The 13,213-nt window shown below is 45.3% G+C and overlaps 1 protein-coding gene across 1 annotated transcript in view; it reads left to right on the forward strand.

Moving 5' to 3' along the window:
• Positions 1-5,234: 5,234 nt before the first annotated feature.
• Positions 5,235-13,213, forward strand: part of LOC121555350 (zinc finger CCHC domain-containing protein 24-like) — a 63,014-nt gene continuing 55,035 nt past the window's right edge. Inside the window, exons 1-2 of the mRNA XM_041869184.2 lie at positions 5,235-5,302; positions 5,502-5,814. Of these exons, the coding sequence (XP_041725118.1) occupies positions 5,235-5,302; positions 5,502-5,814 (381 nt within the window). The remainder of the gene's footprint in view (positions 5,303-5,501; positions 5,815-13,213) is intronic.

Genomic DNA, 13,213 nt, shown 5'->3' on the forward strand with positions numbered 1-13,213 from the left:
AGATATGTAGTGCTTAGGTTAGTTTTCCATAATCTATGACTTGATAAGACAAAAAAAACTCCCAATGACAATCTTAAATCCTCCCTATGGACAACAGTTTTCCTTTATGTTGAAATAGATGTTGTTTGAAAGTGGGGCTCCTCTGGCACTTCTGAGACTTGTTTCATGGTTTGACTGTGTCCAAGAACACTAAGATAACCTGCCTAAATGACGACTGACCCGTAGCACTCACATCTGTAGCCATGAAGTGCTTTGAAAGGCTGGTCATGGCTCACATCAACACCATTATCCCAGAAGCCCTAGACCCACTCCAATTTGCATACCGCCCCAACAGATCCACAGATGATGCAATCTCTATTGCGCTCCACACTGCCCTTTCACCCCTGGACAAAAGGAACACCTACGTGAGAATGCCATTCATTGACTACAGCTCAGTGTTCAACACCATAGTTCCCACAAAGCTCATCACTAAGCTAAGGACCCTGGGACTAAACACATCCCTCTGCAACTGGATCCTGGACTTCCTGACGGGCCGCCCCCAGGTGGTAAGGGTAGGTAACAACACATCTTCCACGCTGATCCTCAACACATGGGCCCCTCAGGGGTGCATGCTCAGTCCCCTCCTGTACTCCCTGTTCACTCATGACTGCATGGCCAGGCACGACTCCAACACCATCATTAAGTTTGCTGACGACACAACGGTGGTAGGCCTGATCACCGACAACGACGAGACAGCCTATAGGGAGGAGGTCAGAGACCTGGCCGTGTGGTGCCAGGACAACAACCTCTCTCTCAGTGGGATCAAGACAAAGGAGATGATTGTGGACTACAGGAAAAGGAGGACTGAGCACGCCCCCATTCTCAACGACGGGGATGTAGTGGAGCAGGTTGAGAGCTTCAAGTTCCTTGGTGTCCACATCACCAACAAACTATCATGGTCCAAGCACACCAAGACAGTCGTGAAGAGGGCACGACAAAGCCTATTCCCCCTCAGGAGACTGAAAAGATTTGGCATGGGTCCTCAGATCCTCAACAAGTTCTACAGCTGCACCATAGAGATCATCCTGACTGGTTGCATCACTGCCTGGTATGGCAACTGCTTGGCCTCCGACCGTAAGGCGCTACAGAGGGTAGTGCATACGGCCCAGTACATCACTGGGGCCAAGCTTCCTGCCATCCAGGACCTCTATACCAGGCGGTGTCAGAGGAAGGCCCTAAAAACTGCCAAAGACTAGTCATAGACTGTTCTCTCTGCTACCGCATGGCAAGCGGTACCGGAGCGCCAAGTCTAGGTCCAAAAGGCTTCTTAACAGCTTCTACACCCAAGCCATAACTCCTGAACAGCTAATCAAATGGCTACCCAGACTGTTTGCATTTCCCCCCCACCCCCTCTTTTACGCTGCTGCTACTCTCTGTTTATTATCTACGCATAGTCACTTTAACTCTACCTACATGTACATATTACCTCAATTACCTCGACTAACCGGTGCCACCACACATTGACTCTGTACCGGTACCCCCTGTATATAGCCTCACTATTGTTATTTTACTGCTGCTCTTTAATGATTTTTTTTTTCCTTCTATTTTTCTTATTTCTTTATTTTTACTTATCTATTTTTTACTTAAAACTTATTTTTCTTAAAACTGCATTTCTGTCAATGAAAGACTGTTTGAATAAACATAGTTAATTCTGTTTGTGTGTGTCCCTTTGTGTTCTTGTGTGATGGAGGGCACCATGTTGACCCCTTTCTTAATACAGCCTAGTGGCTCTTTATATTCTGCAGATTCTGAACAGTCATGTAACAACTGGAAGGATTAGTTGCATTGTAGTTGCATTGTGGTTTTGTTGCCATGTAGGCCTAGTATTTAGCCTTGGTTGGGGTTAGCTATATGTAGGATGTATAACATGTATACATTCAGTATTTCTTTACATATCATTTACCAGGCATTTCGATGCGTTTTGAATACATTTCAAATCAATTTTTATCCGATGCCATCTGTACATTTTTACAATACTTGACATGAACAGTAGATGGCAGTCATCTCATGAGTGAGAGAGAAGTAGTAGGCTTCTGAAACTTGAGTCAAGAATTTTAATGCAACTTCTGGAGTTATAATGAAAGTATTTAATTGTATGGTGAGTCGACTGTTATTTTCTAGTATATTGTACAGGCTAAATGTGCTTGCCCCTCTCTGTGGTAATACTTTTGTTGCAGGCTACCACCCGGTTACTCAACCCTGCACCTTGGAGGCTGCTGCCCTATGCACATAGACATGGAACACTGGTCACTTTAATAATGTTTACATACTATTTTACTCATTTCATATGTATATACTGTATTCTAGTCAAGTCCTATCCTATTCAACTATTGCTGTACAGTACCAGTCAAAGGTTTGGACACCTACTAATTCCTGGGTTTTTCTTTATTTTGACTATTTTCTACATTGTAGAATAATAGTGAAGACATCAAAACTATGAAATAACACATCTGGAATCATGTAGTAACCCAAAAAGTGTTAAACAAATCAAAATATATTTTATATTTGAGATTCTTCAAAGTAGGCACCCTTTGCCTTGATGACAGCTTTTGCAACCTCTTGGCATTCTCTCAACCAGCTTCATGAGTTAGTCACCTGGAATGGATTTCAATTAACAGGTGTGCCTTGTTAAAAGTTAATTTGTGGAATTTCTTTCCTTCTTAACAGTGGTGGGAAAAGTACCCAATTGTCATACTTGAGTAAAAGTATACATACCTTAATAGAAAGTTACTCAAGTAAAAGTAAAAGTCACCCAGTAAAATACTACTTGAGTAAAAGTCTAAAAGTATTTGGTTTTAAATATACTTAAGTATCAAAAGTAAATCTAATTGCTAAGTATCTAAAGTAGAAGTAAAAGTATAAATCATTTCTAATTCCTTATGTTAAGCAAAGCAGATGGCTCCATTTTCTTGTTTTTTAAATTTACGCATAGCCAGGGACACACTCCAACACTCAGACATTATTTACAAAAGATGCATTTGTGTTTAATGAGTCCTCCAGATCAGAGGCAGTAGGGATGACCAGGGATGTTCTCTTGATAAGTGCGTGAATTTCACAATTTTCCTGTCCTGCTAACCATTCAAAATGTAATGAGTACTTTGGGTTGTCAGGGAAAATGTATGGAGTAAAAAGTACATTATTTTCTTCAGGATAGTTGTGGAGTAAAAGTAAAAGTTGTCAAAAATATAAATAGTAAAGTAAAGTACAGATACCACAAAAAACTACTTAAGTAGTACTTTACACCACTGCTTCTTAATGTGTTTGAGCCAATCAGTTGTGTTGTGACAAGGTATGGGTGGTATACAGAAGATAGCCCTATTTGGTATAAGACCAGGTCCATATTATGGCAAGAACAGCTCAAATAAGCAAAGAGAAACGACATTTTTGACATGCGTTTTTCTGGATTTTGTTGTTGTTATTCTGTCTCTCACTGTTCAAATAAACCTACCATTAAAATTATAGACTGATCATTTCTTTGTCAGTGGGCAAAACGTACAAAATCAGCAGGGGATCAAATACATTTTTCCCTCACTGTATACATGCCCATCTGAAGTTTGCCAATGAACATCTGAATGATTCAGAGAAGAACTGGGTGAAAGTGTTGTGGTCAGATGAGACCAAAATGGAGCTCTTTGCCATCAACTCAACTCGCCGTGTTTGGAGGAGGAGGAATGCTGCCTATGACCCCAAGAATATCATCCCCACTGTCAAACATGGAGGTGGAAACATTATGCTTTGGAGGTGTTTTTCTGCTAAGGGGACAGGACAACTTCACTGCATCAAAGGGACGATGGACGGGGCCATGTACTGTCAAATCTTGGGTGGGAACCTCCTTCCCTCAGCCAGGGCATTGAAAATGGGTTGTGGATGGGTATTCCAGCATGACAATGACCCAAAACACACGGCGAAGGCAACAAAGGAGTGGCTCAAGAAGAAGCATATTAAGGTCCTGGAGTGGCCTAGCCAGTCTCCAGACCTTAATCCCATAGAAAATCTGTGGAGGGAGCTGAAGGTTCGAGTTGCCAAACGTCAGGGTCGAAACCTTAATGACTTGGAGAAGATCTGCAAAGAGGAGTGAGACAAAATCCCTCCTGAGATGTGTGCAAACCTGGTGGCCAACTACAAGAAACGTCTGACCTCTGTCATTGCCAACAAGGGTTTTGCCACCAAGTACTAAGTCATGTTTTGTAGAGGGGTCAAATACTTATTTCCCTCATTAAAATGCAAATCAATTTATAACATTTTTGACATGCGTTTTTCTGGATTTTTTTGTTGTTATTCTGTCTCTCACTGTTCAAATACACCTACCATTAAAATTATAGACTGATCATGTCTTTGTCAGTGGGCAAACGTACAAAATCAGCAGGGGATCAAATACTTTTTTCCCTCACTGTATATATATTTATACTCCAGACTCTGACATTGCTCGTCCTAATATTTATATATTTCTTAATTCCATTCTTTTAGATTTGTGTGTATTGTTGTGAATTGTTAGATACTACTGAACTGCTGGAGCTAGGAACACAAGCATTTCGCCACACCCGCAATAACATCTGCTAAATATGTGTATGAGACAAATGAAATGTGATTTTATTTGATTTTGAGGTAGACCTATTAAGTCACTCATTGCAATTTGCCAAAGTTTATTCCAGTATATTCCAATGTCACACGTTTTTTTCTTCTAATTAGCAAAGTTCTAATTTACATGAACATTTTATACTGGGGATTTGATATAACACCTTTATTACACAGTCATGCGAATGGCTAACTTACTGTGCCACTCAAGAGACACACTTTGAATGATCATTTCGAGGGGTGTGTAAATATGAAATGCAAGATTAGGCTAACAGACCTACAACAAATTAATTGACTTACTTGTATTACTACTTCAGTACTAGTATTTTATTACTACTTCAGTACTAGTATTTTATTACTACTTCAGTACTAGTATTTTATTACTACTTCAGTACTAGTATTTTATTACTACTTCAGTACTAGTATTTTATTACTACTTCAGTACTAGTATTTTATTACTACTTCAGTACTAGTATTTTATTACTACTTCAGTACTAGTATTTTATTACTACTTCAGTACTAGTATTTTATTACTATTATTACTGCTGTTGGGATACTGTTCCTCGGCAATAGGCCGATGCCATTCATATCCTCCAAGCATCGGACCTCCTATATTCGTAATGACGCTCTCCAATGACCGAGAGAAAATATGCAATGAGCTCATCCCTGCTGTGGCCTGCTGTGAATAGTACTGGAAGGGAGTCGAATGTTTTGACTGGCACACACTTTTCGCCCTGTCATGCCTTCACCACGGTTCTCCCGTGACCATAAACCAGAGATTGGAGTCCCATAGAGCTCTTTGAGGTGAACGCAAGGATTTACATTTTTTATCAGCTTGAAGAGGTCGAATGATAAAAAAAAAACATATATATATTTAGGTGATTTGGTTGGGCTTCTGCAGAAATAACGGTGGAGCTTCAACTCCAGGACGCGCTGTGCGTTCCTTTTCCAAAGATCAACATGATGTCTGCCATAGACACGGGTACCGCTGTGTACCAACCAGCACAACTACTGAACTGGCTCTATACGTCCCTCCATGACACCCACCAGACCAATGCCTTCGATGCGTTCAGACCGGAATCCCAGAGTTCTCCACCCGACCTGAACAACTACAAACAGCCGTGCGCTGCTGCTGTCGACCTGAGCACTGCGCTCAACTCCAACCATCTCAACAACTTCTTGCAACTTCAGAGGAATGAGGTAAACATGTCTTTTTTTTAGATGTATATAATTTCAGATATGTTATTTCCACAAACTGTATCTTGACATGCCAAACAACTTGTATTAAACTTAATCCAACATTGTATTGTTTCATACATGGAACAAACTTGAGACAAAAGCAGGTTTAATAATGTGAATTACAATGACAATGTTTAATAATTAACATAAAAGCTGCGTATGCCTACCCATTCACTTGGAGCACAAATAGGTTCTTATATGATTTGGTTTGGATTATAATACATTATTATACTCATCCCATAGGGCTCTAAATCTTTCCTTCTCATTTTCAGCAAGGGTACCAATACAATGTGCCACACACTGTACAGTAAACCCCTAGCTCCACCACACTGTACAGTAAACCCCTAGCTCCACCACACTGTACAGTAAACCCCTAGCTCCACCACACTGTACAGTAAACCCCTAGCTCCACCACACTGTACAGTAAACCCCTAGCTCCACCACACTGTACAGTAAACCCCTAGCTCCAACACACTGTACAGTAAACCCCTAGCTCCAACACACTGTACAGTAAACCCCTAGCTCCACCACACTGTACAGTAAACCCTTAGCTCCACCACACTGTACAGTAAACCCCTAGCTCCACCACACTGTACAGTAAACCCCTAGCTCCACCACACTGTACAGTAAACCCCTAGCTCCACCACACTGTACAGTAAACCCCTAGCTCCACCACACTGTACAGTAAACCCCTAGCTCCACCACACTGAGTAAACCCCAGCTCCACCACACTGTACAGTAAACCCTTAGCTCCACCACACTGTACAGTAAACCCCTAGCTCCACCACACTGTACAGTAAACCCCTAGCTCCACCACACTGTACAGTAAACCCCTAGCTTCACCACACTGTACAGTAAACCCCTAGCTCCACCACACTGTACAGTAAACACCTAGCTCCACCACACTGTGCAGTAAACCCCTAGCTCCACCACACTGTACAGTAAACCCCTAGCTCCACCACACTGTACAGTAAACCCCTAGCTCCACCACACTGTACAGTAAACCCCTAGCTCCACCACACTGTACAGTAAACCCCTAGCTCCACCACACTGTACAGTAAACCCCTAGCTCCACCACACTGTACAGTAAACCCCTAGCTCCACCACACTGTACAGTAAACCCCTAGCTCCAACACACTGTACAGTAAACCCCTAGCTCCACCTCTAGCTCCACCACACTGTACAGTAAACCCCTAGCTCCACCCCTAGCTCCACCACACTGTACAGTAAACCCCTAGCTCCACCACACTGTACAGTAAACCCCTAGCTCCACCCCTAGCTCCACCACACTGTACAGTAAACCCCTAGCTCCACCTCTAGCTCCACCACACTGTACAGTAAACCCCTAGCTCCACCCCTAGCTTCACCACACTGTACAGTAAACCCCTAGCTCCACCACACTGTGCAGTAAACCCCTAGCTCCACCACACTGTACAGTAAACCCCTAGCTCCACCACACTGTGCAGTAAACCCCTAGCTCCACCACACTGTACAGTAAACCCCTAGCTCCACCACTAGCTCCACCACACTGTACAGTAAACCCCTAGCTCCACCACACTGTACAGTAAACCCCTAGCTCCACCACACTGTACAGTAAACCCCTAGCTCCACCACACTGTACAGTAAACCCCTAGCTCCACCACACTGTACAGTAAACACCTAGCTCCACCACACTGTACAGTAAACACCTAGCTCCACCACACTGATTGGTGACTGGTGATTAGCTGTATGTAGGCTATGCTACACACTAGGAAAAGAGGGTTCTATGTGGAGTCCTTCAATGGTTCTTTGCAGTTCACAAAAGGGTTCTTTGCTCTTTTAGTGACAATTAAAATGCAGGGGCGGTGGCTAATTAGAATGTTGGGGCGTGGTTTGAGCACAGCTCTTTTTGTGCAACGGTGAATGTGAGTGTCATTCCAGTTGATCTAATCTGTTGTGTTATGTCATTACATGTTAAATATGACTACGGCCAGTGATAGTGTCTTGTGAAAGACTCACGTATGGCTTTGTGTCAATTGAGAACTGTTGACTAAATCAGTGGTTCTCAATTCTCTCCTCAGGGCCCCCAGCTATTCCTGAGCTAGCAAACCTGATTGACAAGTTGAATCAACACAATTTTAACAATATATTATGGCAAGCCAGAATTTAAAAAACTCCCGGTATGTTTCTTTAAAAAAGGATCTACAAAGAAGCGTGGCTTATTAGAGGCATGGCTTTCAGATAGCTCTTCTTTGCCACCGTGAGAGTAAATGTCATTCCTGTTCATCATGGTAAGTTAACATACTGCAAATATATATTTTGTGCATTTTACACTTCTGTAAGCCTCATTGAAGGTACAATAATGTCAATGTTTGACCTTAACATGTGAGAACTACACAACACAACAGATTAACAGGAATGACATTTACTCTCACGGGTGGCTAGAAATAACCATCTGAAAGCCACGACCCTACTAAACTATGCCTCCAGACTTCTGATCTAACCCGCTGGGTCATATCTCAATAACCCAGCACCAATAACTCAACCTTGCTATTTTTTTTCAAGAAAACAACTCAACTAAGTGACCGAACACCTACAACCCAGCAGTTGGGTCAACCAAACAACCCAGCAGTTGGGTCAACCAAACAACCCAGCAGTTGGATCAACCGAACAACCCAGCAGTTGGATCAACCGAACAACCCAGCAGTTGGGTCAACCGAACAACCCAGCAGTTGGGTCAACCAAACAACCCAGCAGTTGGGTCAACCAAACAACCCAGCAGTTGGGTCAACCAAACAACCCAGCAGTTGGGTCAACCAAACAACCCAGCAGTTGGATCAACCAAACAACCCAGCAGTTGGATCAACCAAACAACCCAGCAGTTGGATCAACCAAACAACCCAGCAGTTGGATCAACCAAACAACCCAGCAGTTGGGTCAACCAAACAACCCAGCAGTTGGATCAACCAAACAACCCAGCAGTTGGGTCAATCAAACAACCCAGCAGTTGGATCAACCAAACAACCCAGCAGTTGGACCAACCAAACAACCCAGCAGTTGGATCAACCAAACAACCCAGCAGTTGGATCAACCAAACAACCCAGCAGTTGGATCAACCAAACAACCCAGCAGTTGGATCAACCAAACAACCCAGCAGTTGGGTCAATCAAACAACCCAGCAGTTGGATCAACCAAACAACCCAGCAGTTGGATCAACCAAACAACCCAGCAGTTGGATCAACCAAACAACCCAGCAGTTGGATCAACCAAACAACCCAGCAGTTGGGTCAACCAAACAACCCAGCAGTTGGATCAACCAAACAACCCAGCAGTTGGATCAACCAAACAACCCAGCAGTTGGATCAACCAAACAACCCAGCAGTTGGATCAACCAAACAACCCAGCAGTTGGATCAACCAAACAACCCAGCAGTTGGGTCAATCAAACAACCCAGCAGTTGGATCAACCAAACAACCCAGCAGTTGGATCAACCAAACAACCCAGCAGTTGGGTCAATCAAACAACCCAGCAGTTGGATCAACCAAACAACCCAGCAGTTGGATCAACCAAACAACCCAGCAGTTGGATCAACCAAACAACCCAGCAGTTGGATCAACCAAACAACCCAGCAGTTGGGTCAACTAAACAACCCAGCAGTTGGATCAACAAAACAACCCAGCAGTTGGGTCAACCAAACAACCCAGCAGTTGGATCAACCAAACAACCCAGCAGTTGGATCAACCAAACAACCCAGCAGTTGGGTCAACCAAACAACCCAGCAGTTGGATCAACCAAACAACCCAGCAGTTGGATCAACCAAACAACCCAGCAGTTGGGTCAACCAAACAACCCAGCAGTTGGATCAACCAAACAACCCAGCAGTTGGATCAACCAAACAACCCAGCAGTTGGATCAACCAAACAACCCAGCAGTTGGATCAACCAAACAACCCAGCAGTTGGGTCAACCAAACAACCCAGCAGTTGGGTCAACCAAACAACCCAGCAGTTGGATCAACCAAACAACCCAGCAGTTGGATCAACCAAACAACCCAGCAGTTGGGTCAACCAAACAACCCAGCATTTGGATCAACCAAACAACCCAGCATTTGGATCAACCAAACAACCCAGCATTTGGATCAACCAAACAACCCAGCATTTGGATCAACCAAACAACCCAGCAGTTGGATCAACCAAACAACCCAGCAGTTGGATCAACCAAACAACCCAGCAGTTGGGTCAACCAAACAACCCAGCAGTTGGGTCAACCAAACAACCCAGCAGTTGGGTCCAGTTGGGTCAACCAAACAACCCAGCATTTTTTAGAGTGTAGGTCCGACACCGACTCCCCCCGGTCCGAAGAGTACAGTCTGTGTCTCAAATGGCCCCCTTATTGCCTAAGTAGTGCACTACTTCTGACCAGGGACCATGTAACTCTGGTGAAAAGTAGTGCACTACATAGGGGACAGGGTGCCATTAAGGGACGTACTGCACAGGGCCTGGTGGTGGTGTTGCTAAACTCAGTTAACTTCTCTCCTCTCAGGAGAAGTCTGAAATATAGAATATAATTAGTCATTTTAGCAGACGCTCTTATCCAGAGCGACTTACAGGAGCAATTAGGGTTAAGTGCCTTGCTCAAGGGCACATCAACAGATTTGTTACCTAGTCGGCTCGGGGATTAGAACCAGCGACCTTTCGGTTACTGGCACAATGCTCTTAACCACTAAGCTACCTGCCGAATAGTGCAGCATGTCAAGGAGGATACCACATTCATCAGACCTGGCGAGGAAGAAGCTAGGATTCATTTGGCTTGTGAGATTAGCTTGGCCTCCTGCACCAGGGTAAGGTTATCCCCTATAGAAAGCTAGGCCTCCTGCGCCAGGGTAAGGTTATCCCCTATAGAAAGCTAGGCCTCCTGCACCAGGGTAAGGTTATCCCCTATAGAACGCTAGGCCTCCTGCACCAGGGTAAGGTTATCCCCTATAGAAAGCTAGGCCTCCTGCACCAGGGTAAGGTTATCCCCTATAGAAAGCTAGGCCTCCTGCACCAGGGTAAGGTTATCCCCTATAGAACGCTAGGCCTCCTGCGCCAGGGTAAGGTTATCCCCTATAGAACGCTAGGCCTCCTGCGCCAGGGTAAGGTTATCCCCTATAGAACGCTAGGCCTCCTGCACCAGGGTAAGGTTATCCCCTATAGAACGCTAGGCCTCCTGCGCCAGGGTAAGGTTATCCCCTATGGAAAGCTAGGCCTCCTGCACCAGGGTAAGGTTATCCCCTATAGAACGCTAGGCCTCCTGCGCCAGGGTAAGGTTATCCTCCTGCACCAGGGTAAGGTTATCCCCTATAGAACGCTAGGCCTCCTGCACCAGGGTAAGGTTATCCCCTATAGAACGCTAGGCCTCCTGCACCAGGGTAAGGTTATCCTCCTGCACCAGGGTAAGGTTATCCCCTATGGAAAGCTAGGCCTCCTGCACCAGGGTAAGGTTATCCTCCTGCACCAGGGTAAGGTTATCCCCTATAGAACGCTAGGCCTCCTGCACCAGGGTAAGGTTATCCCCTATAGAACGCTAGGCCTCCTGCACCAGGGTAAGGTTATCCTCCTGCACCAGGGTAAGGTTATCCCCTATAGAACGCTAGGCCTCCTGCACCAGGGTAAGGTTATCCTCCTGCACCAGGGTAAGGTTATCCCCTATAGAACGCTAGGCCTCCTGCACCAGGGTAAGGTTATCCCCTATAGAAAGCTTGGCCTCCTGCACCAGGGTAAGGTTATCCCCTATAGAAAGCTAGGCCTCCTGCACCAGGGTAAGGTTATCCCCTATAGAAAGCTAGGCCTCCTGCACCAGGGTAAGGTTATCCCCTATAGAAAGCTAGGCCTCCTGCACCAGGGTAAGGTTATCCCCTATAGAAAGCTAGGCCTCCTGCACCAGGGTAAGGTTATCCCCTATAGAAAGCTAGGCCTCCTGCGCCAGGGTAAGGTTATCCCCTATAGAACGCTAGGCCTCCTGCGCCAGGGTAAGGTTATCCCCTATAGAACGCTAGGCCTCCTGCACCAGGGTAAGGTTATCCCCTATAGAAAGCTAGGCCTCCTGACCAGGGTAAGGTTATCCCCTATGGAAAGCTATGCCTCCTGCACCAGGGTAAGGTTATCCCCTATGGAAAGCTAGGCCTCCTGCGCCAGGGTAAGGTTATCCCCTATGGAAAGCTAGGCCTCCTGCGCCAGGGTAAGGTTATCCCCTATAGAACGCTAGGCCTCCTGCACCAGGGTAAGGTTATCCCCTATAGAACGCTAGGCCTCCTGCACCAGGGTAAGGTTATCCCCTATAGAAAGCTAGGCCTCCTGCGCCAGGGTAAGGTTATCCCCTATAGAAAGCTAGGCCTCCTGCGCCAGGGTAAGGTTATCCCCTATAGAAAGCTAGGCCTCCTGCGCCAGGGTAAGGTTATCCTCCTGCACCAGGGTAAAGTTATCCCCTATAGAACGCTAGGCCTCCTGCGCCAGGGTAAGGTTATCCCCTATAGAAAGCTAGGCCTCCTGCGCCAGGGTAAGGTTATCCTCCTGCGCCAGGGTAAGGTTATCCCCTATAGAAAGCCAGGCCTCCTGACCAGGGTAAGGTTATCCCCTATAGAAAGCCAGGCCTCCTGCACCAGGGTAAGGTTATCCCCTATGGAAAGCCAGGTCTCCTGCACCAGGGTAAGGTTATCCCCTATAGAAAGCCAGGCCTCCTGCACCAGGGTAAGGTTATCCCCTATAGAAAGCTAGGCCTCCTGCGCCAGGGTAAGGTTATCCCCTATAGAAAGCTAGGCCTCCTGCGCCAGGGTAAGGTTATCCCCTATAGAAAGCTAGGCCTCCTGCGCCAGGGTAAGGTTATCCCCTATAGAAAGCTAGGCCTCCTGCGCCAGGGTAAGGTTATCCCCTATAGTTTGAGTATATTTATTTGTTCATCCTTATGTAGCAGTTATGACAGCCTTATGAGATCAGCCAAAGTAGTGAAGATTAGATTGCCTTGCGTCCTGACATAGTTCCATTCCACAACACATGTTATGTGCAGCCTGTAACAATCTTCACACTGGGACCATAGTCAGTTCTCTTCCCTGGAGCTTAGACACACTGGTACTGATTGTGTCAACCCAATAGAGGGAATTAGCTAAAGATCTTCAACAAAGGCATCCTGTTCCTCCACGGAAATGGAACTCTTTCTGCTCGTAGACTGAATGACAACGCGTTAAAAGAAGGTCTGGTTCTGTTGTGCGGAGTGAGCAGACTAACAAACAGGAACATCTATCAAGTTGTGGTGTCTAATATCCTTTAACATGCTCTAAACCAAGTGTTATTCACTCTTAATGCAGCGTTAGAGACAGGCTCATCTGTAATTGACGTTTTCAGCCA

Source organism: Coregonus clupeaformis, unplaced genomic scaffold (genome assembly GCF_020615455.1).
Source record: "Coregonus clupeaformis isolate EN_2021a unplaced genomic scaffold, ASM2061545v1 scaf0586, whole genome shotgun sequence".
In the NCBI taxonomy this organism is placed as follows: Eukaryota; Metazoa; Chordata; class Actinopteri; order Salmoniformes; family Salmonidae; genus Coregonus; species Coregonus clupeaformis.